Source organism: Procambarus clarkii, chromosome 85, assembly GCF_040958095.1.
Source record: "Procambarus clarkii isolate CNS0578487 chromosome 85, FALCON_Pclarkii_2.0, whole genome shotgun sequence".
NCBI classification, from domain to species: Eukaryota; Metazoa; Arthropoda; class Malacostraca; order Decapoda; family Cambaridae; genus Procambarus; species Procambarus clarkii.
In genome coordinates this window covers 20,649,009-20,676,900 of record NC_091234.1, presented here as the reverse complement: position 1 = coordinate 20,676,900, position 27,892 = coordinate 20,649,009, and the positions used below count along the sequence as shown (strand labels likewise).

Genomic DNA, 27,892 nt, shown 5'->3' with positions numbered 1-27,892 from the left:
CTCGTGGATTTGTTCATTTGATGCATCATGCTATTGTGATTTGTGTGTATTAAATGGCATGTATTCTTACCTGTCCATGGGTGTCACCAGCTGACTGTCCAGGGTGGAAGACCAAAGCCAGACCAAAATCAGCAATGCAGGCAGTCAAATCTGCTTTAAGCAAAACATTTTTGCTCTTGAAATCTCGATGGGCAATTGAAGGTTTAAGAGCCTCACATTTGGAAGCAGGCTGCTCTTCGTGCACATACATTAAACCCCGTGCCATTGACTCCCCAATTTTGCAAAGATCATTCCAAGTTACTAAATTTGCCTGAAATATAAAATACAAAACTGCATATAGACAAATTATCTACAATTACTAATAAACACTTATGCACAATATTAAACAGTATAGATAATGTTTATGCATTAGAGTATAACAAATCTACAATGATTGAAACTAAGCTTGGGATTTGCTGGACCAACCCTTTGACATTAAATCAACTAAAGCATTAAATTAATGTTTAATGCAGAGGTAGTCCTAATCGAAAATTAGGACTACCTCTGGAGTCCTAATTTTCTTCGAGGTCGTTTTGTTCTGCTTAAGCACTCTGGTGAAGATATTCTCAGTTTTAGGTAATTTCTGATCCCCCAACCTCCTCTCACCTAATAAAGTACACCAGATTCTGGCTCCTGGAAGGCAAATGGATCTCAAGAGGTCTGGTACAACTTAATAAGGGCTTTACCAGCGTTTGACTTGAAGAGCTACTAAGGGTGGGGGGGGGCCCTTCCTTGAAAAGAAGGCTTTGCCTAAAGGTAACTGATATACATACACTGCATCACTCATACCCATATAATATAACTTCCTAGAACTTATAATTCTTTAAATAATTAACATTACATAGAAAACCTTTAAAGGCTCACCTTGAGATAGTCACAGAGAGAGCCTCGCTCATGATAAGCAGTAATGAGCCAAAATTCTGCTTGAAGATGATCTCCGTGCTTCTCAGCTCCAATGAATTGTAATACATTTTCGTGGGACATTTGAGGGAGTGAGTAAACTTCTTTTTCTACAAACCAAGACTGCTTATCCTAGAGAAAGAAAATTAACTTGAGACCCATAGAGTATTTTCAACAATTTAAAAATATACAAACACGCTTACATCAGGTGGGCATCATTTGCTTATCTTCGATATACATGTATCATCTAAACACTTCCTTTGAAACATTACGCTACAAAGGTTGACCAGACTACACACTAGAAGGTGAAGGGACGACGACGTTTTGGTCCATCCTGGACTATTCTCAAGTCGATTGTGACTGTCAATCGACTCAATCAAGTCAATCGACTGGAGAATGGTCCAGGTCGGACCGAAACGTCGTCGTCCCTTCACCTTCTAGTGTGTGGTCTGGTCAACATACTTTAGCCACGTTATTGTGACTCATCGCCTGCCTACAAAGGTTTTACCTGTATCATTCATCCACTGACTAATTACTTTTTCTATTTCTTTACATTCTCCTTTATCCTTCTAGTTACATCCCCCTGTTTCTTTGTTTTCATTCTTTGTATATCTAGTCTCTGTCCCTCTCTTTGACTTTCACTTTCTTTTTTATCTCTTATCCTCAGCCCCTTTATTTGATATAATAATCCCCCTGTGTTATCATTTCCTTTTCAATGAATACTCCTCCCATTGCATCCTTTTACTTCTTCCACCTTCCACTAGAGTTTCCCAATAATATAAATGCTTTGTTTTCTTTATTTCATCCTGTTCTAGTTCTATTATCGTTTCCCTTAACACTTTAGTCCGGGCATGATGCGGCATTGCGTCATCCATTTACTGTCGGTAATCTCGGGGATGAAGCAGCATTGCATCATCCACTAAAATAATTGCCAAAAATCAGGGTTTTTTTCCGATTTTTGGGGGACTGTTTGGTAACTATCAACAAGCCGAATGCAATCTGTGACTACAATACAAACATGAAAGGTGTTGATCACTTTGACCAAATGATCAAATATTATCACTTCATAAGGAAAACTCACAAATGGACGAAGAAAATTACCATCTATTTTGTGCAAATGGCTATCTACAATGCTTATGTGATGTACAACTACTACACAAAAAATACTAAACTATAATACTACATATACTAAAATACTAAATACTAAACATTTGTGGGCAGGAATTGGGAGTGTAGCTGGAAGGCGTCTGGGCACTCACTCGCGGTTAACGCGTGGCCCGTCTTCAACTCGTCGGCGGGTGGAGTATGACCAGGTTTTTTATTTTATATGCTAATGTTCCTCTAGAGAATTCTATTGTGAACCCATTGATACCAAAATGAAAGACTTAGGATGAAAATTGAGGTGACCAGAGTGAAAAGAGTGAACACATTTTATCGCTTTTGCGCGCTCCTGGGTAACTCGTTCGCACTCTCCGTTTGCTGCGGGTAATTAGCCGGACTTTTGGAGTTTATATGCATTTAGTGCTGTAGAGAATTCTATTGCGAACACAATGATACCAAATTTAATCTCGTAGGACGAGAATTAAGGTGACAAAGTTGAAGAGAGTATACACTTTTCAGAATTAACGCGCGCTCCCATGAAAGGCTGGGACCCAAAGCGCAAGTTGAGGGGTGGCGGGCGGGGCACGCCAAAGTGTTAACTGGCTTTATTTCCAATATGCTATGTGTTAGAATCGTAGAAATTAGAATCTTCAACTTCAATCCCCTTGACACTAGAGCAGGCTCTTTCACTGCCTACAAAATAATCACTGCCCACAGGCAGCTTTTGATACTTGATCATATATTTCTCCCTGGAAACTTGCATATTTAGTAAGGAGTTGTAAATGACCCCCTCCCCTGCCATTTGTGTGTGTTTCCACTGGTGCTATACCCAATATAAAGTACAGAAGGTCATATAAGTCTAGTACATTTAATTCCTTAAAATTTGTGTAGCATTAGGGCAGGTGTGTGGGTGGGGGGGTGTGACTAAGTGGTATAGCTGGTAAGTGGTTATCCTGATTCTTGAGGTTATTTCGAGATGATTTTGGGGCTTAGCGTCCCCGCGGCCCAGTCCTCGACCCGGTCTACTTTTTGTTATCAAATGTACCTAGCATTAGCATCCTTCTCCTAGCAGTGGTATAGCTGCTTAAGATATAGTGATTGGAATTTGAATATCAATGTGGATGAGTACATTGGTGCGGATATTTGCATGCGGTGAGTGGATATAGCAGTACCTTCTTGTGTACCAATCAATACCCCATCATGCGCCTGCCTTGTAAAAAGAAAATTACTTGGGTTCAAGAACTGGGTAGGGTCAGACAACTGGGTGCTATTTATGCATTGTTTGCCTGTCTATCCAGTAATAATTTGGAACTTAAATGTAAAATGATTGGCAAGTGATGATGTCATCTGAGGCAATTATATTGCTATGCAATATATTTTAATAGCAGCCATACATTTTGGCTCAAACTTGAATTAAGTCAACACAATAGGATATACTTTAGATAATGGAACAAAAATTATTGTAAAGAAAAAATTCAAAATAAACATGTCTCAACAATAAGATAAGTTACTGGAGAAACCTAACTCAAGGAACTACAATGTGGATACAATAAGAAGTCCATCATCATGCAGAAACTCTCACATTATAAAGTATATAAAATGTGATGTGATTGAAATCACATCACCCAATTAATATAAAAATAGAAAACACTATATGGTCCCTTACCTGAACAGGAAAGATTTTTACAGCAATAACGTCTGTGTGGAGGTTAGCTTTCCAAACTGCCCCGAATCTTCCACGCGCCTTAATTTCTCGCAGTTGTATCGGTCGCAAACCCATTGGTGGTGAGGGAGGAACTAGTGCTGCCGATTCCACTCTTGGCAACTCCATGAAGTTAGCCTGCAATATGGCAACTTTCAACTTGCTAATCAATTGACTGCTGAAGGGTGACATTTTAAGGCATCCCTCAATCCTCTTCCACATTTTATCTCTCTTGCGACAGTGGTAGACGGTTGGAACAAGTGAGGTGGAGGCCGAAACCGTCAGTAGTTTTCAAAACGTCACATGACAAAGAGTACTGGGAAGATGGGACACCACGAGCACAGCTCTCATGCTGTAACTACACCTAGGTAATTAAGTACTTCAAATGATCAACTGGTATGTATGGTTTCCAATCTTACTCAAGAAGTTGTTCAACTCGTATTGACGATTCTACATGAAATACAACAGTTTCAATCTATGATCATTAACTAGATATATCCCTATTGCACAAGGATGATTGAAAGAGGTATTCTTGGGCCAGCAATTTTCTGGATAAGTCATGTAATAATTACAGTGCTGCAATGAGTACATTTGATAGAATGAGTACAGGGAGCATTAAAGTAAATGATTACATGTGTGTATGTGTAGATAAAAATGTAAAAATGTTGCATAGAAATGCAGTCTTCAGTAACCCGGGAGATCCTGAGTTATTCCCTCTCCTCTAAGCACAAAACTACCTCTCTGATGGCACAAAATACCAAGAAGAATCAAAGGGTATCCAAGGGCCCAATTCAGGCTTCTCCTAGCCTCGACAGCCTGCCATGAAGGGTCTAGGACAGCGCCAAAGTCATCGCCCAATGCCTGGAAAAAAAGTGTCCTCCTAAGGAGATGGCATCTTCTCGAGGTTATCTTGAGATGATTTCGGGGCTTAGTGTCCCCACGGCCCGGTCCTCGACCAGGCCTCCACCCCCAGGAAGCAGCCAGTGACAGCTGACTAACTCCCAGGTACCTATTTACTGTTAGGTAACACGGGCAACAGGGTGAAAGAAACTCTGCCCATTGTTTCTCGCGGCGCCCGGGATCGAACCCGGGACCACAGGATCACGCGTTCAGCGTTCTGTCCGCTCAGCCACCGGCTCACACTCACTCCACCGGCATGGAGGAAGTATGTGGTTGTGAAGTGGGAAAACCTCCATAACCTTGGCAGAACTAGAGGGCTCAACTGCCTCCATGCTCAAGAGTGAAGAGGCAACCCCTCAGAACTTGCCAACCCACCACACACTGAGCTAAACTCTGCCCCAACTCTGAAACCCCTCAGACACTTCAGAGCCAAAAGCATTGGAGGGAGGAACAGAAGCAGGGCATACTAAACCTGCAGGGGCCAGAAGATGAGCAGCAGCTGGAGCCAAGGGCTCCTGGAGCCGAGGGTGTTAACTTGATCCGACAGGCCGTATGATCACTACATACAAAATAGTTACAGGACTAGACAAAATTGATAAGGAAGAACTCTTGAGACTTGGAACTTCAAGAACAAGAGGTCATGGATTTAAACTAACTAAACAAAGCTGCCGAGAGAAAATATAAGAAAATTTTCTTTTGCAAACAGAGTTGTAGACAGTTGGAACAAGTTCAATGAGAAGTTTGTGGAGGCCAAAACCATCAGTAGTTTTAGAGCATTATATGACAGAGTGCTGGGAAGACAGGATACCATGAGTATCCTGTCTATTATATGACAGGATGAGTAACTCTCATTCTGTAACTACAATTAGGTAATTGAGATAAAGTTCCTGGGCACTGACAAGTTAGAGACACAAGGCAAGAGGAACTCAAGCTAAGCTGAAAGCAACACCAATCAGTGCAAAAGAAGTCGGCTCTGAAGTTCAACAGCCTTTGACAATCAACGTCAAAGAAAGTGACTTTGAAACAAAAGCCAAAGCAGATAGTAAGTTACGAGTCATGCAAACAACTGGATCACCATGAATGTGAAACGAACTCAAACAGAACCCAAAGCCTTCTACATCTGTACTGAAGAAAAGTCTAAAAGCACAGCCAGACAACACACTTGAGAGGAGTCTACAGAGCCGAGTTACACAACGAATGGATGCCAGGCAGCCAACCTCTCCAACCCTGATGTCCTAAAGCATTCTGCCTTTTAGTAGCAGTCAGTGGTAATAGCTTCTTTTCTTAAGGAATAGTTAGCAGAGTAGCAATTAATTTTCCTAGTGAATCAAAAGTTAGCTTGCAGGAGGTGTAGGGTAGTTTGTTATATTCACTGGTCCAACATTAAGGAGGCAGCTCAGTGATGGACCAAGAATTCTCCACTCTCTCACTTCCCCAATTTTCATTTCAGATATATTTGAACAGATACCTGTCATATAAAGGAAATAAGTTGACAAAGCCTGGTATACGTATAGTAGTCAGGTGGACCATAGCAGTGCTGGCTCAGGAAACGACTTACACACCTCAGGGCAGAAATTTGTTTCCACACAAAATATTCATCAACATTTTATACACGCCAAAGTGTTTACAAAAATTATCAAGCTATTTATCATGTTCTGAATAAGCACATGCAATCCATAAAAATTACATCTAAATAAAATGAGATTTTTTTTAAATTATTGAACATTTACTAACCATTTTTCGTCGTCGGTAGAGGTAGAAGAGCAAGGTAACGATAACCACGAGTAGGACGAGTGTACCCAATGTCCAGGCCACAGTTTTGACCACAATATCCTGGTCTTGAGGGGTGGCTGTTGGCAGTAATGATACTATATAATGGAATACAAACTGTATTTATTAAAGGCAACAGTGTTTAAAGCAATGTATTTCAGTGATGGGGTAAGAGAGTAATGATTCCCTGAATAACATTTCAGACAATTTTGAGTTCTTTTAAAAGCCTACTCGAGATATTAAAATTGCAGGGTCACCTAAAATTGCTTCCAATGATATCTCGGCATTAATTTTTAATGTCATCTTACTACAAAACTTTAAAAAAAATCAAGTATTAAAAGTAATAAAGCATCCTTTCTTTGGTGGGGCACTCGGTAGCTTCTTTCTGGTCCAGCCATGTTTTAGGAAGCACTAGATCCTCAAGACCCACTCTTGCCTACTGGGAGCTAGGACCAAAATACACCTTGCTCGACGAGGCATGGAAAGCACAAGAATCAACACAAAACGAAAACCATCAAAAAGCACGAGCACAACACACCCCTGACTGAAGAAAATGTGGTATCTGAAGGTAGGGAGGTAAACAATCAATACCACAATGTTATTACTCCAGCCATGTTGTACCAAGCAGCTTGCAAGTGACAGCCCAGGTCATCCCAGGATATCCGGCTCACACCCGCTATCATGAGACCCAAACATTCCCATACTGCCACTACAGCAAAGACTACAGACTTCCCCTCCACTACAGCAAAGATTATTTCCTGTAGTGGGGAATTTCCCTTCCCTCCACGGGGAATAGGGTGGGGACAGGGAGCTTCTGAGGGCCCCACCAGAAATGGCATTTCATTTCATATAGACAATTTTAAGGACCAAACCAAAAAATCTTTCAGAATAATACACAGCATATGTTAGAACAATCATTGGATATACAATGATGGAACCCACATCTGGCAAAGCACAAGAAACTGAAAAGGTGCTAAGATTTAGTATGCAACAGGCTCGAAAGATAAGTGTAATATGGTATAAGAACGAGTGAACTACAGGGCAATACATGTAACAGCACAGGACAAGAGGCAATATGATCACAATGTACACTACAAGATACCAAGAGTGCACAAATGGATGTTAGCCATACAAATAAACCAGCAAAATACTAGTACAATACTTGTAGGCAGTGAGAGTGGTAAACAAGTGAAAGTTTTAACCAGACGTGGTGAAAACAGCCACCATTTTACAACTTCAAGAGCAAGTAACACTGTCCTTATGCATCAGGAAAAAGACTGCACCGGGTATAATAGCTAAGAGACGAGGCACAAGAGCTGGATCTTGCTCCTCATAGACATAACAAGACAAACACTTCCATTAGAGTGGTCACCGCCACCTCACCCTAAGAGCCACAATCTGAATCACGACTTCGTTCACAATAAGTTTCCTCCACAAAGACTATCGTCACTGTGCACACACATCACACAATGCTTCGAAATGTTTCTTGTTTTGATGTGAATTAACTTTTATTTCATCTGTTCATCTTCATTTGTAATAAAAAATTGACCCGCATAGGTAAAATTCTAAGTATTTACTACACAAAAAAATGACATTAGTTTCTCATTATATTCCGCTAAACAGACCCCGACTTTAATTTGCTTCATTCTGTGAACTTTTATATTTGACCTCATTTTGTGAACTATCACTCCATGTTCGCATTTATCTTATGCCTTTGCGAAGTCCATGTATATCACATGTGCATTCTGCTTTTCCTCTAATGCCTCAGTGATTTTGTCATCATGGTTAAGCAGCTGCAAGAGGCATTATCTTCCCTCTCTAAATCCATGTTAGACTGGGTTGTGGAGGTCATTGGTCTCCATAAAACTGGAGATCTGACTGCTGATCACTCTCTCAAATACTTTTATTATGGGGAATATTAGTGCAACTGGTCTATAATTTTTAGCCAATGCTTTACTCCCTGCTGTGTGTATAAGACCTATATCTGCCGATTTAAGTACTTTTGGTATATCTCGTGTCCAAGCTCTTCCTCCACTCTATACTGAGTGCCTGTGCTACTTACTAGCACTTTGCATTTCTTCATAAACACTGAATTCCGTGAGTCTGGACCTGGGGATGAGTGCATTTGTAATAATGTTGTCAATTTCTGTTTCAAAATCTGCAGCATTCATGTTAATATCCTTACATTTTTCAGGGGTTTGAATGTCACCCATAAAGAAGCTGTCCGGATCTTCCACCTTCATGCTGTGGAACAGCAAGTTTCTTGCTTGCGGTGCTAAACATGTCCTCATACTGCTTTTTAAGCATTTCACTGATTTCTTTGTCATCCTCTGTTTAAGAAACCTCCCTTGTAAGAATAGATCCAATACACAGATAGTAATCCCATTAACGTGACTGCATCAGTGAGAAAATCCATAGGAGCCGTGGTGAGGGTTCGAACTTATGCGGTGGATACTGCACTGGCAACATGTGAACTGGATACTGCATGTGCGTGGCGACATAAGTTCCACAGTGTGGAACTTATGTCGCCACGCAAATGCCCTATTCAACTAGACCACGAAATGGTAATAAGGATTGCAACCTGCAGTTCTGCTGAACACACAAGGATTTCCCGAGGCTTCTACTGAAGCCGGGACAGGATTTTTACTTAATCCCCCCCCCACCCCCTCCAGGCATAGTTGACTAGGGCGTGTGCGTGGGAACGCCGACCTTATAAGTTTGAACCCTCATCACCTTACCTTGAGGTGCTTCCGGGGCTTAGTGTCCCCGCGGCCCGGTCGTCGACCAGGCCTCCTGGTTGCTGGACTGATCAACCAGGCTGTTAGACGCGGCTGCTCGCAGCCTGACGTATGAGTCACAGCCTGGTTGATCAGGTATCCTTTGGAGGTGCTTATCCAGTTCTCTCTTGAACACTGTGAGGGGTTTGCCAGTTATGCCCCTTATGTGTAGTGGAAGCGTGTTGAACAGTCTCGGGCCTCTGATGTTGATAGAGTTCTCTCTCAGAGTACCTGTTGCACCTCTGCTTTTCAACGGGGGTATTCTGCACATCCTGCCATGTCTTCTGGTCTCATGTGGTGTTATTTCTGTGTGCAGGTTTGGGACCAGCCCCTCAATTATTTTCCACGTGTAAATTATTATGTATCTCTCCCGCCTGCGCTCAAGGGAGTACAGATTTAGGCTCTTTAGTCGGTCCCAGTAATTTAGATGTTTTACTGAGTGGATTCTAGCAGTAAAGGATCTCTGCACGCTCTCTATGGATTTTCCTAATAGAGCCAATACTGACAGTGGTTCTTGAGTTTGACGTTTTTCTTAATCTCTTGTATTACTTTATGTTCAAGTTGGATTTCTTCAATCTGACATGATTGCTTCAGTCTTTGCTCTATTTCTTCAATCTCCCTGTTTAAATGATCCCTTCTTTAAAGGGATCATGAATCATGTTTGCTTAAGCATTTCCGTTACTTTTTCCTTCTTCTGTAGTGCCGTCTGCACTTTCTTTCTACGTTGGTCCTCTTTCTGGCTTTCCGCAAAGGAACAAGCTTCAGCCAGATTTTATATGCTTCAGAAGTCAATTGTTCTATTCCCTGTGTGGGATTTTTATTACCGTACTTAAAACAGTTTCCCATTGGATTATCTTGAGGTTATCTTGAGTTGATTTCGGGGCTTTTTTAGTGTCCCCGCGGCCCGGTCCTTGACCAGGCCTCCACCCCCAGGAAGCAGCCTGTGACAGCTGACTAACTCCCAGGTACCTATTTTATTGCTAGGTAACAGGGGCATAGGGTGAAAGAAACTCTGCCCATCGATTCTCGCTGGCACCCGGGATCGAACCCGGGACCACGGGATCACAAGTCCAGTGTGCTGTCCGCTCGGCCGACCAGCTCCCTTGGCAAGTTCCTTGTTTATTTTTCCCCAGTCTATCCTTTAATTATTACAACTGATTTTACTGAATAACTCCTCTCGCTTGATACTTTTTAGGCCTTTTATGAGTATTGATGTCAGTTTGCAATTCAACGAGCTTCAATGAGCATGACTGAAAAAATTAACATTAATTCATTAACTATTGACCAGACCACACATTAGAAGGTGAAGGGACGACGACGTTTCGGTCCGTCCTGGACCATTCTCAAGTCGATTGAGAATGGTCCAGGACTGACCGAAACGTCGTCGTCCCTTCACCTTCTAATGGTTGGTCTGGTCAACATACTTTAGCCACGTTATTGTGACCCATCGCCTGCGAATTCATTACCTATTTGTAAGGCAGTTCATTAACTAGAGATACAGAAACTGATCCAGCGCCAACTGCATATATGAACACAGCGACTGTAACACTTACGTGGAGTAATAGGCGGCTCTGCCACTGGGTGCCATGAGAAGTTATGGTTGCAGTTGTTGTGATTACAGCAACAAAATAAATGTTTTTTCTTTAACGTTATGCTACTTGCTGCTTGAACACTGATACATTCATCGGAACACATCTGATCGTCCAGCCAGCAACCTTTGTAAGTAATCTCCAGCTGCAATAAGAAAAACTATTTATTTACCAGCAACCTTTGTAAGTAATCTCCAGCTGCAATAAGAAAAACTATTTATTTACCGGCAACCTTTGTAAGTAATCTCCAGCTGCAATAAGAAAAACTATTTATTTACCAGCAACCTTTGGAAGTAATCTCCAGCTGCAATAAGAAAAACTATTTATTTACCAGCAACCTTTGGAAGTAATCTTCAGCTGCAATAAGAAAAACTATTTATTTACTATGTTACAATAATGTAAAATAGCTGATATTGCACTACTAAAACCTGGTAATGTATGGTAATATGCAATTCAAATCTTATCACCTAAACATGTGATAACATGTTATCACATAGTTTAGGTGATGGTATCTACTTGTTATCAAACATGTTAAAAAACATGTTATCTACTTGGGATAGCTAATCTGGTAATTTTCTCAGCTATCTCCACATCAAAAATTTACCTCTCTTTTTTTTCTATTCAAAATGGCTACTAATTTATAAAAATTACAGAAATTTAAGAAAAAATGCAATCAATAATAATTCTGACAAAAAAAAAAAGAAAAAGAAAAGGCTTTTAAGTGTAGGTGAAAATCGTCTTTCTGAGCCGGGCACTCGGCAGCTTTTTCAGCCATGGTCCTACTTCTCCCCTTCAACACTAAGCAATTTGGTCAAATTGACATTTTGCCCAGGTGCAGCTTATTCATCTATGCTTTATTAACCTGTGTCAAGCACTAAGTTACTTAGCGTGAAAGAGAATACCAGCGGACATTGTGCTAATCACTAATTGGCATGCTCGGCCAGGAACCGCAACCACCACCAGGTGTCGGCATTTTCCATTTCACCAGACCAGAAGCTCGATCGGGAAAAGTTGGGAGAAAGAAGAAGAGTGAATGGGAGCAGCTGAGTGCCTTGCTCAAAAAGGAAATTTATATTTACAATAAAAGTCAAATCTCCGAGCTGTGCCCGCTCATTTGCTCCCTTAGGCAAGATTACTCCGAAAAAAAATAAAAGGAAAAATTAACTACAAGATGCATAAAGATATTGAACTTATCCATAATGCAGAGTGGTGCCAGAAAGAGGTGCATGGGAGTAGGTAATCCTAGTTCCCAGAGATCTCAATATTCAGACACCCAGATTCCAGCCCAAAGATATGACCATTAGGAGTACAGCCAAGTTCCATAAACTGACAGATGCTAAGATACAAATATACAGTCTGACCACTAGAACTCTCAGCTCTCTGCCTGCACAAGACATTAGCAGATAATAATGTGTAGAGGTTGCTGAACTTTCACAAACTTTCACAAATCAAGAGCACTAAAATAAACCTGTGGGTGAAAAACTTAGCTGCTCTGTAGAGCAATTGAGAAAGCTAAGTCTTGGACTAAGGCATCGTAGTATGAAGATTAATGAACAGCAGCTCAGAGTAAGCTATATAATGCCAAATGATACCACTTCACTGACACAACTGTGCAATGATGATGAACACAGATAAACAAATAAAAACCGCAAAAAGATGGAGCCCCTTCAAAACACACTCATCTCATTCTTTGCCAAGAATGAGGAATTTGGGTATGCATGGAAGCATCCCCCATCTCGAGAGAGATAAACACAGAAGGTCTAAGGAAAACATGAAACTCACAAATGTGATTATCTTAGCCAAAGCAAATAATTATGTTGCCTAAGTCCTAGAGTTGAATCTACCTCACAGTAGATGCCTTTTGGCTGAACTGGTTAAGGTGGAGCTTTCTGTTCCTCTTACCCCCCCCCCCCCTAGTCAAGCTTTTGCTCTGGGTCCTGGCAAAACTGGAGTTCTCCAGGAAAAGGATGATCCTTCTGGTGCCCTGAGGGGCCAGCCCAGCATTGTACCTGTACCTGGATTGTACCTGGATGGGGTTCTGGGAGTTCTTCTACTCCCCAGAATGCCCCCATTTGTTCCAGCAATATTTCTTCTGCTAGCTTGGTTTCAGCCTTGGTTTCAGGTGTTGCTTGTTATGTCTGAACCCAGTCATTTTCCCAGGGCTTAACTTCTTTCAGAAGATTATTCTGGTGATGACCCTTGCTGGTTCTACCTCCACTTTCAATCTTTGCATCTGGAGTTTCTGACACATGTTAATCGCCATTTTTATAGTGATCAGGTGGCTGGCTTGTTGGTGTCACGACTGTGGTCCTCTTCTTGGCAATAGTATGAAGTCTTGTGGTGTACGTTCCACCAGTTCCTCTCCTTTCGTCCCTGCTCTTCGGTGTTGGTTTCAGTTGTCCTGTCTTTTCTTTCTCGCTTTTTCTGGTTTGGCATTACATGCCGAATACTGTCACCTCATATTGTGCGGCATTTGCGGAGCCACTCCAGCTTGCATTTGAGGTTGTTACTTCCTTGGCACATTCCGTATGTTTTCCTGGGCATTGTTTCACCTCTGGCCTGTTTATGCACCACCTGAGCTTTGGACTGTGCTCTATTCTTCCTTTTTGCTCATTTTACGGTGTTCCATTTAGTCCAGGATTGTTTTCTTATGGCTTTGTTTTTGGTCTCTGACCTTCAGTTGTCCCATGGATGAGCTTCATAATCTTTCAGCATTGGGCCTTCCATTCCTTTGGCCCTGGGGGGGGGGGGGTCTTTTTGTTTGTCTGCAACTGGATCCAACCAGTTTTGGCGAAGAATGAGTTGGTTGGCTTCCAGATGGGTCCGTTGGTGATTGATGCTTGATTAGTTCGACCGGGGGTGCACTGTGCTCTTTGTCTGACGGCATCTCTTGATCGTTACCTTCGTGCCACCACTTCTGCTTTGGTGAGCTCATTGTGTGTTGATCTGGTTTCCTTGGTTTCCTTGGTTTCCTGTTCCAGGGATTGTGTTTCTCTGGTTGTCTGCAGTGTCATTACGTCCAGCCAGCCTGCAGTCTACCCTCGTGCCTGACATTTGTCAGTTTACCGCTCTCTCAGCTGTGTTTGCCAATATGCCTTGGGCTGAATTTTGGGCACAGGGGTTTTAGATGGTTGAACAGGGTCCTGGCCGCAAGAAATCCCATGAATTTTCCTGGTCCTCATTGGCCTTATGTAGCCATGAGTCATGTGTCACAGCCCACTGTTTATTTTATGAAGTGGCACCTGCAGTGCTCCCTTTTTCCTGGTATGTCCCTTTCTTTTCCTTCACTGCGAGTAGGTAGCTACACGGAGCCACAAGGAGCTCCCCCCCCCCCCCAGGAAACCAGCATTGACTAAAATGAAATACCAATTTCTGGGGAGCCCAATTGGCTCCCTGACACCCTCCTTTTCCAGGGATAACAAGGGCAGTTTCTCCACAGAACCGAGGGTTGAGCAGCCGGCTGACCTGGTCTGCTTCTCTCCTCCCCCCAAGCGAGGGGAAGGGAGGTGGGGCATACGAGCTTGTGGCAGTTTCATGAATTTTCAATTTTTTTACATTGATCTTCTTGAGGTTATCTTGAGATGATTTTGGGGCTTTAGTGTCCCCGCGGCCCGGTCCTCGACCAGGCCTCCACCCTCAGGAAGCAGCCCGTGACAGCTGACTAACACCCAAGTACCTATTTTACTGCTAGGTAACAGGGGCATAGGGTGAGAGAAACTCTGCCCATTGTTTCTCGCCGGCGCCCAGGATCGAACCCAGGACCACAGGATCACAAGTCCAGCGTGCTGTCCGCTCGGCCGACAGGCTCCCCTCGAGAAGGTCATTTTGTGATTTTGAAGTGTTGATCTTCCTTATAACCAGCAGCAGTCTGTTTTGTTTTGCCGACTTTGTGGGTGCTTCCATGGCAGTGGCGGACACTATTAAGATTCACTGATAATTTTATCAGAGTGCCACTGTGCTCTGCGCCTCTTTAGAGGGGGGGGGGGGGGGCCAGGTTCTGACTCATGGTCCTTGGAAGACCTAAAAGAACTCTGCTATTGCTGGCACCTAATAGCTTGGTACTATATCTGTAGCTTCAGGAAGCTACCGGGGCTCACCTAAAATTGGAATTTCATCACATTCAACACAGGTTCCTATTTACTATTTAGAAAAAATATCAAAAATTTTTAATTTTACAATTTGTATTTTTTATGTCATCCTTTATCCTATTCATACAAAAGGTAAAGGGATTTTTTTCAGAAGCTGTTTGAGCTTCAGAGTCACCTATTAATGGCATAGGTAACACTTTATAACCTGGGGCCTGATTCACGAAAGCACTTACGCAAGCACTTACGAACGTGTACACCTTTCCTCAATCTTTGACGGCTTTGGTTACATTTATGAAACAGTTTACAAGCATGATAACTTCCCATTCAACTGTTGTTATTGTTATAAACAGCCTCCTGGTGCTTCGGAGCTCATTAACTGTTTAATAATTGGAAACAAAGCCGCCAAAGATTGAGAAAAGATGTACAGGTTAGTAAGTACTTGCGTAAGTGCTTTCGTGAATCTGGCCCGTGGCTGCTATATGCTACCTATCACTTGATAAAGTGTCTGCAAGCATATTGTGTCATCGCTGCCTATTAATGCCTACTACATCAAATACTGCCTATTTAACAATCCACAGCTTGAAGCACAGGGCACAACTGAAAGGTTAAAACTGCCACAATTTCTTTTTATAAAAACCAAGATACTTTTCAACTCTCCTTCCTTCTCAACTTTTGTAGTCCCCCTCATATACCTACCACAATCTGACCAATATGATCCTTCACAGCCATCATACCTGCTTGATAGGGTTCTGGGAGTTCTTCTACTCCCCAAACCCAGCCTGAGGCCAGGCTTGACTTGTCAGAGTTTGGTCCACTATCATGATATTGTATCTTTTCCATTCAACATAACTCATAAGAACCACAACCCCTCTCACCATAATTCTTCATGACATGAAGAGTCTATGAAAACCAACCAGGATCTTCATCACTAAAACATAATCTAACAACAAAATTACCATCTCTTCCTCAATTAAAAATCAGATTTCATTACTCATCGAGTTAAAAGTTGCCCAAAACGCTATGCGTACTAGTGGCTTTAGGTATTGTATGTACAGTACTACCTATCTTTAAATCTAAATTTAAATCTAACAATGTTTGTACTGTAACGCTGCAACTATGTATGTACTGTTCCTAAATAAATTATTATTATTATTATTAAAAGAGTTTACAAATAATTACTAACCTTGCCTGAGTTATTAGTCCACAAAACGAAGCAATGGTTTACTTTCTCGGGAGTATCCCATACTTCGCACGCCTCCGTCATCTTCCCTGAGCAAAGAGCTGACTGAGGACCTTCGTTTGAACATTGTGTACTATTATAGACTTCACAATGGGTAACTCTTGGTGGAAGATTTTCTGCAGGCCGTGCAACACTCTCTGGAAAATTTAGTCCCTATATATATATTTGGTGGACATTTTAACATACACGTAACTTTCAAGTACTATACCTGAATAGGAAATCTTGTTATAAATATAAAATCATACATCAGCACCTGAAACCAAATTAAATTTGATAAAACAGTACTATACTGACTGTACTTTATTCAAACAATTTTGTTATTTACAAAAAATTATTTTTGATACTTCAGAAAACAGATACAGACAACAATCAAACATACAAAAGAATACACAGACACTTAACAGTTTCTGCTAAGTATAATTCACAGACTAATTAATGTAAGTTCATGTTAATAATGCCTGTACACTTATGAATGAATATCAATCATCAATCAACATGTTTATCAAAGTGAGCTTGGTTCAGGCTAGTAGAACACCAGCAGAATGCCAACCTCTGGATGCCATCCGCAACACCGAGAAAAATATGCAGCCATAAGAGAACACACCGACCCCAGAAGAGCAGAGCCCTGATACTGATGACACCTCCCCATTGGCCAACAGAGGCCTAGAAAATGGCCAACCAAATCCCCAGGAAAGATGCCAGGAACCACCCATAAGGACCTAGTGTGAGAACTGGAAACCCAAGACCCACAGCCTTGATAACCAGCTACCATGCCCGGAGGCCGGAAACCATGGCCTAGGGCGACCAATATAGCACTTTGGCCAACAACCATATGCTTGAAACTCCTTGACAAAGAGAATAAAATACCAATACAACTGGGAGAGCTCTTCAAACAGAAGGCAAAAAACATGGGGCTCAAAAAACAACTGGCCTTAGACAGACAACCCCCATGGCTCAGAGTCAGAAAGGCTGAAGGCAAAACCCTATACGACTTGGGCTAGGAACCCCAAGCAAGGTGCACAGCACTTTGCACCACTATAACAACAGTGCACAGTACAGGGCAAGACACAAGAGAAACATTAAGCTCCTTCTTGCCCCAGTCTGATGGTCATTCTGGACTAAACAGAGTTCTACTCCACCAGGTTCCTTTTTTTCTCAGGGGTTTAATGATTCTACTTGTACTGTATATGTATTTCACATCATCAACAGCTGCTCTGTGGAATTTCCTTGCCCATCAAGTAAATGGGCAAGGAAAGTTTTAATTAGCCCGTGGCCTAATTAAAACTTTACTTCTATTTAACCTTAGCCCTGTCAAATCTGTCTTCAGCTATAAGACATCAACTAAAAAATAAACTACTCAGTGCCCGACCTATGAGCCAACTTCATCAGGATACCTGCTTGATGGGGTTCTGGGAGTTCTTCTACTCCCCAAGCCCAGCCCGAGGCCAGGCTCGACTTGAGGCACCAGGCTGTTACTTGGAGCGGCCCGCAGGCCCACATACCCACCACAGCCCGACTGATCCGGGCCTTCTCTTAGAAAACAGTCCAGTTTCCTCTTGAAGATGTCCACAGTTGTTCCGGCAATATTTCTTATAGTCACTGGGAGGACACTGAACAACCGTCAACGTATTCATGATTACACCAAGTTTTGTAATTCAAGACTTAGCAATCACTAAAAATATTAACAAGACATATAACATCAGCTGGCCATCGCTGCATATGAAAATACCTGTACAGAAAATACAGTACTATCATGAGTGAAGCTTTTTCAGTATTCCATTCTTTATTTAACGTTGTCAAAGGTTTTCAATTTAAATCGTAGAGCTAATGATGGATTGCTGCCATCTTTCCCTTTGCATTACTGTATTTAAAATTTTAAATTATAAAATGAAACCTAACTTTCTTAAAAGATGCTCCCAATCATTCAAAATATTGACTTCAAAAATTTGTTAAGGAAAGTGCTGCTTCACATTCAATCTTTTCTTTTGAGAACATTTCAGCAGATCTGCATCAGAACATGCAACATAAAACAGCTACTACAAGTTTCAAGAATATATCTTAATTAGATAACTTACCTGCTATTAGAGCAGAGATGATGGGAAATGCCGCTACAATTAGCAGGTACATCATAATGCGTGACAGCCGAGTTACAGCTGTGCTACCAGCCATTGCACAGCCGGCCCTCCACACTCCACTTCACTAGGCCTAAACACTTTCTCTGTATGGCCCTTCTAAATTATATCCAGTCAGGCCTGGCATATGTGACGAGTAAGCCTCATAAAACTAATTACATCTGTCCAATTAAATGAGTCCGTGTCATGTCCATGTTCTATATACAGCACAATTTTTCAAGTATCTCATCAAGGCCTTTGTCACCTTGACCCCTCACCAAGGACTTTTTCTATTTGAGTTTACTGCCACGAAGTATGCACACACAGTTCCAAATATCCTACTCAAACTGGCATTCATGTAGGAGACTTACTGTACACTAACACACTTCAAAACTTTTCAATGTATCAGCATATCTGAAAACAGAAATGTATCAACAATTGGGATAAATACAAAGCCCACAATTTGGCAGATGAAAGTAAAGACAGTGTTTCAAATAAGCAATATATATTTAGACTTTTTAAAAATGTATTTAGAAAATAAAATTAAGAATAACTACAGTAGTACCTAATACTGTACTGTGTTTAAAGCAAATGCTTTTTGTTTAACTTATAAACACATGTAAGACAAAAACCAATAAATAACCCAAGCTATCATATTAAAACAATTAAAGACTTTGATACGTTTGACAAGTGCTCTAAAATCTACATGCCGAGTGAAAAACTTAGCGAGCCAGCTTTAATATCTGGCTGGCTCTCGGCAGTTTTCCGACTTTCAAAATCCAGCCCAAGAAAAGGTTCCCCAGGTGGCTACCTGATAAGCCTGGCTAATGCTGTCTGCAGCCTCCTGGAATCTCTTAAAGACTTTCACTTTAAATGCTATATAAAACATTTTGCAAAAATTACTGAATCAATGATTAATAGCTTAATTTTTGGAAAGAGAACTTTAAAGTTGGCAATCAAGTGTTCCTATAATTTTGCATTTATGATTGCTGGGAAAGTTTAACCCTTAAACACCGGTTATCATCATTTGTTGATTCACTGGGTAATGCGGTTTTCACCTTATGAAGATTTAACCCATTATTGTCCGAGTTTTACATGTATTTATTTATTTTATTTATTTATACTGTATATTAAAGAGTTCTTACATTCTTGTACAGCCACTAGCACGCATAGCATTTCGAGCAAGTCCTTAATTCTAATTTTCGCGCACACACATTCCCAGGAAGCAGCCTGTAGCAGCTAACTTCCAGTATATCTATTTACTGCTAGATGAACAGGTGCATCAAGATGAAAGAAACTCTGCCCATTTATTTCCGCCTCTGCCGGAAATTGAACCCGGACCCTTAGGACCATGAACCCCGATCATTGTCCACTCGGCCATCAAGCCCCCAATGCAAACTGGGGTATAATGCAAATATGGATATAATAGGTAAATGTGGATGTAATGGAGTTTACCTTGACCCATGAAAATAATCCTACTACAATTAAATAAAATAGAGAATAAATCAGGAAGCGTCAGTAAAGTCGAGCACCAGGTGTTGACAAGTGCCAGACGCAGCCTTATAGAGCGCCTCCACCCAGTGAAACGATAAGTTATTTACTTAAGTTATTTAAGTGTTAAACAATAACACTTATTTTCGTGTTTTTCTTATATTCTGCATACAAATTAATAATTCTATAATGAAAATTATTTTTAGGATTTTGTTTTTTGTGTGTGCATAAGTGGATATGGCCATTTCCCTATAGCTACTGTCTAAGAGTTAAAAATTTGCTCTTAATTTCAGACGTGTAACATTCTGTGTGAATGACAAGTCTCTGCTTTTCGGCTGATACTTCCTCCCCATCTTCATGTTTCCGCTTGGACATGGGATTAAGCTTTTTTCCATCACTTCTACTAGTTTTGTTCTTCGTAACTTTTCATCTACCTTTTTACATTGTTTCCAAGTCACTTTATGATTAAAGTATCTTATCATCATTTTGGCAGCTTTGCTCTCAGTCTGTTGGATATTTCTGCCACTTCTTTGTAGGATATGAATGGTAATTTTTTTGTTTCTCTCATTTTTATTTGGAATTAATGATTCTCTGAGAGCTATACTGTAATTACAGTTACTGCCACTGAAATGATTTACATGATATACCCTAGTCTGTATAGCAGTTGCAACATTGATCTTTTCAAAAGCCTTTTTCAATAACAGTGCAACGCCTCTTCATCTCTACTTACATTCCCTTTATATAACCTCAGAAATACAGCCATAGTATTACATTAATGATCACTATTTGTGTCCTCAGCTCTTTCTTTGGTCATAACACTAGTGAATGTGTGTTTTAATGAGAACAACAATAATATCTTGAATCAAAAATATGTAAATGCCTCCAAGATTTAAAATTAGCTGCAATGCTTCCATGCAAATACAGTAACTGCTTATGATATGATTGTATAATCATAGTTCAATATTGCATTGTATAATATTGCACTGTACAATAATTATCATTGATATGATTGATAATCAACCAACCAGGTATCAACTAGGTATCAACCAGATATGGCTTGAACTACTAACAACTACAGTTGCTTCACACAGTGCATGTCAGCAATTACCGCTGCTTGATACCTGGTTGATGGGGTTCTGGGAGTTCTTCTACTCCCCAAGCCCAGCCCGAGGCCAGGCTTGACTTGAGAGTTTGGTCCACCAGCCCGGTTGGTCCGGCACTTCTCTAAGAAAATTATCTAGTCTTCGGTTGAAGATGTCCACTGTTGTTCCGGCAATATTTATTATACTTGCTCCATATATATAATACAAAACTCAATTGTGTGAGTGATGTGGGCCTCAGGTGCTACGAGCGATACCTGGTTGATACCTGGTTGATGGGGTTCTGGGAGTTCTTCTACTCCCCAATAGCAATATTTATTATACTTGCTCCATATATATAATACAAAACTCAATTGTATGAGTGATGTGGGCCTCAGGTGCTACGAGTGATACCTGGTTGATACCTGGTTGATGGGGTTCTGGGAGTTCTTCTACTCCCCAAGCCCAGCCCGAGGCCAGGCTTGACTTGTGAGGGTTAACCACTTGTGACCACTGGCGTGCGACATCATACTGATGGGCAATATCACACTGGTATGTAGCATCACACTAGTGTACATAATCAGTTTGCAGCCTCATACTGATGGCCAACATCACAATACACTGTAATGTGTAGTATCATAATGATGCCCGCCAAACACACACCGAAGCTACGACGTTGGTACAACGCTCGAACAAGTTTTAACACCCGTTATAACAACAAATATAGCAAGTTGTAACAACGTTCTAATACGTCATAGACAAGTTAAGCCAAGATGTAACAACTTTATTACAGGTTGTAACAAGCGGAAAATAGAGACAGTTACAGCACCACACACCAGGGTACAGCACCACACACCAGCGTACAGCCCCACAAACCAGTGTACAGCACCACACACCAGGGTACAGCACCACACACCAGGGTACAGCACCACACACCAGGGTACAGCACCACACACCAGCGTACAGCACCACACACCAGCGTACAGCACCACACACCAGGGTACAGCACCACACACCAGGGTACAGCACCACACACCAGAGTACAGCACCACACACCAGGGTACAGCACCACACACCAGGGTACAGCACCACACACCAGGGTACAGCACCACACACCAGCGTACAGCACCACACACCAGCGTACAGCACCACACACCAGGGTACAGCACCACACACCAGGGTACAGCACCACACACCAGAGTACAGCACCACACACCAGGGTACAGCACCACACACCAGGGTACAGCCCCACACACCAGCGTACAGCCCCACATACCAGCGTACAGCACCACACACCAGCGTACAGCACCACACACCAGCGTACAGCACCACACACCAGGGTACAGCCCCACACACCAGCGTACAGCCCCACACCAGCGTACAGCACCACACACCAGGGTACAGCCCCACACACCAGCGTACAGCACCACACACCAGCGTACAGCCCCACACACCAGCGTACAGCACCACACACCAGCACCACACACCAGGGTAGAGCACCACACACCAGCGTACAGCACCACACACCAGCACCAAATACCAGCGTACAGCCCCACACACCAGCGTACAACACCATACACCAGCGTACAGCACCACACACCAGCACCACACACCAGCGTACAGCCCCACACACCAGAGTACAGCACCACACACCAGTGTACAGCACCACACACCAGCATACAGCACCACACACCAGCGTACAGCCCCACACACCAGCATACAGCCCCACACACCAGCGTACAGCCCCACACATCAGCACCACACATTAGCACCACACACCAGCGTACAGCACCACACACCAGCACCACACCAGCGTACAGCACCACACACCAGCGTACAGCACCACACACCAGCGTACAGCACCACACACCAGCATACAGCACCACACACCAGCGTACAGCACCACACACCAGCATACAGCACCACACACCAGCCCCACACACCAGCGTACAGCCCCACACACCAGCGTACAGCACCACACACCAGCATACAGCCCCACACACCAGCGTACAGCCCCACACACCAGCGTACAGCCCCACACACCAGCACCACACACCAGCGTACAGCACCACACACCAGCATACAGCACCACACACCAGCGTACAGCCCCACACACCAGCGTACAGCCCCACACACCAGCGTACAGCCCCACACCTGCACCACACACCAGTGTACAGCACCACACACCAGCACACAGCCCCACACACCAGCACCACACACCAGCGTACAGCCCCACACACCAGCACCACACACCAGGGTACAGCACCACACACCAGCGTACAGCACCACACACCAGCGTACAGCACCACACACCAGCGTACAGCACCACACACCAGCGTACAGCCCCACACACCAGCACCACACGCCAGCGTACAGCCCCACACACCAGCGCACAGCACCACTCACCAGCATACAGCACCACACACCAGCATACAGCACCACACACCAGCGTACAGCACCACACACCAGCATACAGCACCACACACCAGCGTACAGCCCCACACACCAGCACCACACACCAGCGTACAGCCCCACACACCAGCGTACAGCCCCACACCTGCACCACACACCAGTGTACAGCACCACACACCAGCACACAGCCCCACACACCAGCACCACACACCAGCGTACAGCCCCACACACCAGCACCACACACCAGGGTACAGCACCACACACCAGCGTACAGCACCACACACCAGCGTACAGCACCACACACCAGCGTACAGCCCCACACACCAGCACCACACGCCAGCGTACAGCCCCACACACCAGCGTACAGCACCACTCACCAGCGTACAGCACCACACACCAGGGTACAGCCCCACACACCAGCACCACACACCAGCGTACAGCACCACACACCAGGGTACAGCCCCACACACCAGCACCACACACCAGCGTACAGCCCCACACACCAGTGTACAGCACCACACACCAGCGTACAGCACCACACACCAGCACCACACACCAGCGTACAGCCCCACACACCAGCGTACAGTCCCACACACCAGCGTACAGCACCACACACCAGCGTACAGCACCACACACCAGCGTACAGCCCCACACACCAACGTACAGCACCACACACCAGCGCACAGCCCCACACACCAGCATACAGCCCTACACACCAGCATACAGCCCCACACACCAGCCCCACACACCAGCGTACAGCCCCACACACCAGCGTACAGCACCACACACCAGCGTACAGCCCCACACACCAGCACCACACACCAGCATACAGCACCACACACCAGCGCCACACACTAGCGTACAGCACCACACACCAGCGTACAGCTCCACACACCAGCGTACAGCACCACACACCAGCGTACAGCCCCACACACCAGCGTACAGTCCCACACACCAGCGTACAGCACCACACACCAGCGTACAGCACCACACACCAGCCACACACACCAGCGCCACACACCAGCGCCACACACCAGCGTACAGCCCCACACACCAGCGTACAGCACCACACACCAGCACCACACACCAGCGTACAGCACCACACACCAGCATACAGCACCACACACCAGCGTACAGCACCACACACCAGCGTACAGCCCCACACACCAGCATACAGCACCACACACCAGCACCACACACCAGCGTACAGCCCCACACACCAGCATACAGCACCACACACCAGCGCCACACACTAGCGTACAGCACCACACACCAGCATACAGCACCACACACTAGCGTACAGCACCACACACCAGCGTACAGCCCCACACACCAGCGTACAGCACCACACACCAGCGTACAGCCCCACACACCAGCATACAGCCCCACACACCAGCATCACACACCAGCGAACAGCCCCACACACCAGCGTACAGCACCATACACCAGCGTACAGCCCCACACACCAGCGTACAGCACCATACACCAGCGTACAGCCCCACACACCAGCGTACAGCACCACACACCAGCGTACAGCACCACACACCAGCGTACAGCACCACACACCAGCGTACAGCACCACACCAGCACCACACACCAGTGTACAGCACCACACACCAGCATCACACACCAGCGTACAGCACCACACACCAGCATACAGCACCACACACCAGCATCACACACCAGCATACAGCACCACACACCAGCACCACACACCAGCCCCACACACCAGCACCACACACCAGCGTACAGCACCACACACCAGCACCACACACCAGCCCCACACACTAGCACCACACACCAGCGTACAGCACCACACACCAGCGTACAGCCCCATACACCAGCACCACACACCAGCGTACAGCCCCACACACCAGCACCACACACCAGCGTACAGCCCCACACACCAGCACCACACACCAGCGTACAGCCCCACACACCAGCACCACACACCAGCGTACAGCCCCACACACCAGCACCACACACCAGTGTACAGCACCACACACCAGCACCACACACCAGCGTACAGCCCCACACACCAGCGTACAGCACCACACACCAGCACCACACACCAGCGTACAGCCCCACACACCAGCACCACACACCAGCGTACAGCCCCACACACCAGCGTACAGCACCACACACCAGCACCACACACCAGCGTACAGCCCCACACACCAGCGTACAGCACCACACACCAGCACCACACACCAGCGTACAGCCCCACACACCAGCACCACACACCAGCGTACAGCACCACACACCAGCACCACACACCAGTGTACAGCCCCACACACCAGCCCCACACACCAGCACCACACACCAGCGTACAGCACCACAAACCAGCACCACACACCAGTGTACAGCACCACACACCAGTGTACAGCCCCACACACCAGCACCACATACCAGCGTACAGCCCCACACACCAGCACCACACACCAGCGTACAGCACCACACACCAGCACCACACACCAGTGTACAGCACCACACACCAGCGTACAGCCCCACACACCAGCGTACAGCACCACACACCAGCACCACACACCAGCGTACAGCACCACACACCAGCGTACAGCACCACACCAGCACCACACACCAGCGTACAGCCCCACACACCAGCGTACAGCCCCACACACCAGCACCACACACCAGCGTACAGCCCCACACACCAGCACCACACACCAGCCCCACACACCAGCACCACACACCAGCGTACAGCACCACACACCAGCTTACAGCCCCACACACCAGCACCACACACCAGCGTACAGCACCACACACCAGCGTACAACACCACACACCAGTGTACAGCCCCACACACCAGCACCACACACCAGCGTACAGCACCACACACCAGCACCACACACCAGCGTACAGCACCACACACCAGCGTACAGCCCCACACACCAGCGTACAGCCCCACACACCAGCACCACACACCAGTGTACAGCCCCACACACCAGCACCACACACCAGCATACAGCACCACACACCAGCGTACAGCCCCACACACCAGCACCACACACCAGCGTACAGCACCACACACCAGCGTACAGCACCACACACCAGTGTACAGCCCCACACACCAGCACCACACACCAGCGTACAGCACCACACACCAGCGTACAGCACCACACACCAGCACCACACACCAGTGTACAGCACCACACACCAGCACCACACACCAGCGTACAGCCCCACACACCAGCCCCACACACCTGCACCACACACCAACCAGTGTACAGCACCACACACCAGCGTACAGCCCCACACACCAGCACCACACACCAGCCCCACACACCAGCACCACACACCAGCGTACAGCCCCACACACCAGCACCACACACCAGCCCCACACACCAGCACCACACACCAGCACCACACACCAGCCCCACACACCAGCCCCACACACCAGCCCCACACACCAGCACCACACACCAGCACCACACACCAGCACCACACACCAGCACCACACACCAGCGTACAGCACCACACACCAGTGTACAGCACCACACACCAGCACCACACACCAGCACCACACACCAGCCCCACACACCAGCACCACACACCAGCACCACACACCAGCACCACACACCAGCGTACAGCCCCACACACCAGCACCACACACCAGCACCACACACCAGCGTACAGCACCACACACCAGCACCACACACCAGTGTACAGCACCACACACCAGCACCACACACCAGCACCACACACCAGCCCCACACACCAGCACCACACACCAGCACCACACACCAGCACCACACACCAGCGTACAGCCCCACACACACACACCCTCCCAACACCTCAGCAAGACACCTTAACCCCTCATATAATTAAGGAACACGAGTCAAGACGGTAGATAAGGAAAGAGGAAGACGCGCCACAAGACGCTGCTCGTGCCACCTACGAACACCGTCTTCCCCAGCGGGAATATCCTCAGGTTAAATAACTTTTTAACACAGGTCAGCCACTGACATGTCTTCCAGGATCACAACATTGCCCCGTCCACTTGTTCCAAAAACACCTGGCCGCCGGCGGCCCCTCGTATATCACCGCTCACTACTGCCTCTGCCGGCATCACAGCGTCTTCCCGCACCTAGATTGTCTCCCTTACGACATAACCTAAGGCGGTACCTCTCATAAGAAACATTATTTCAGCGACACATCCCAATCTGTTAAGGAAATCCAATATGGCGTGTGTTTTTACGAGGCATAATCCAGTGCCTGTAAGTCATCTAAAAACCTACGCCTGGACCACGATGTTATGTTATTTTTTCAGCTCGTTGCAATTGTTGCAGGGGAGGAAAGGATGCTGTGGCGGTTTGTTTTATTTTAGTAATTTTTTTGATTGCTTGAATATCGATTATAAAATTGGGTGGGTGGTTTTTGGCTCTCGTCGCCTTATGAGAGAATCAACGTATTGGAACATTGGGAAAAAGGGTCTGATAGGCTTAGGACACTAATCGTAAAATAATGTGATTTGGCTCTATTTCCTTAACTTACTAGTTAGAGAGCACAGTGCATGCATATTACACGAGCCTCTGAGTAAATAGTAACGCCTTAACTCTATATGAACCCCCACAACTCAACTTCCCCAACAAACAAATACATGATTGTGCACCATTGATGGATGATGACAAACTTGTACGTTTAACTTGCATTTCATTTTTTACCTATTATTACC

The 27,892-nt window shown here is 45.1% G+C and overlaps 1 protein-coding gene across 4 annotated transcripts in view; it reads right to left on the bottom strand.

The window, feature by feature from the left end:
* Positions 1-27,436, bottom strand: part of LOC123746710 (activin receptor type-2A) — an 83,579-nt gene extending 56,143 nt beyond the window's left edge. For 2 of the 4 annotated variants that reach the window (XR_011225530.1, XM_045728426.2), the window contains exons 1-8: positions 27,343-27,435; positions 18,182-18,631; positions 16,050-16,243; positions 10,743-10,923; positions 6,377-6,510; positions 3,707-3,880; positions 904-1,071; positions 71-310 (exon numbers count right to left, since the gene is read on the bottom strand). Coding sequence is in view for 3 of the 4 variants with exons in the window: in XM_045728426.2 (XP_045584382.1) it covers positions 71-310; positions 904-1,071; positions 3,707-3,880; positions 6,377-6,510; positions 10,743-10,923; positions 16,050-16,243; positions 18,182-18,275 (1,185 nt within the window). In the remaining variant the exon portion in view is untranslated. Of the gene's footprint in view, positions 1-70; positions 311-903; positions 1,072-3,706; positions 3,881-6,376; positions 6,511-10,742; positions 10,924-16,049; positions 16,244-18,181; positions 18,632-27,183; positions 27,315-27,342 lie in introns of those variants that run through there. The other 2 variants (XM_069316807.1, XM_045728425.2) reach the window with 2 other exon arrangements.
* Between the last annotated feature and the right edge of the window lie 456 nt (positions 27,437-27,892).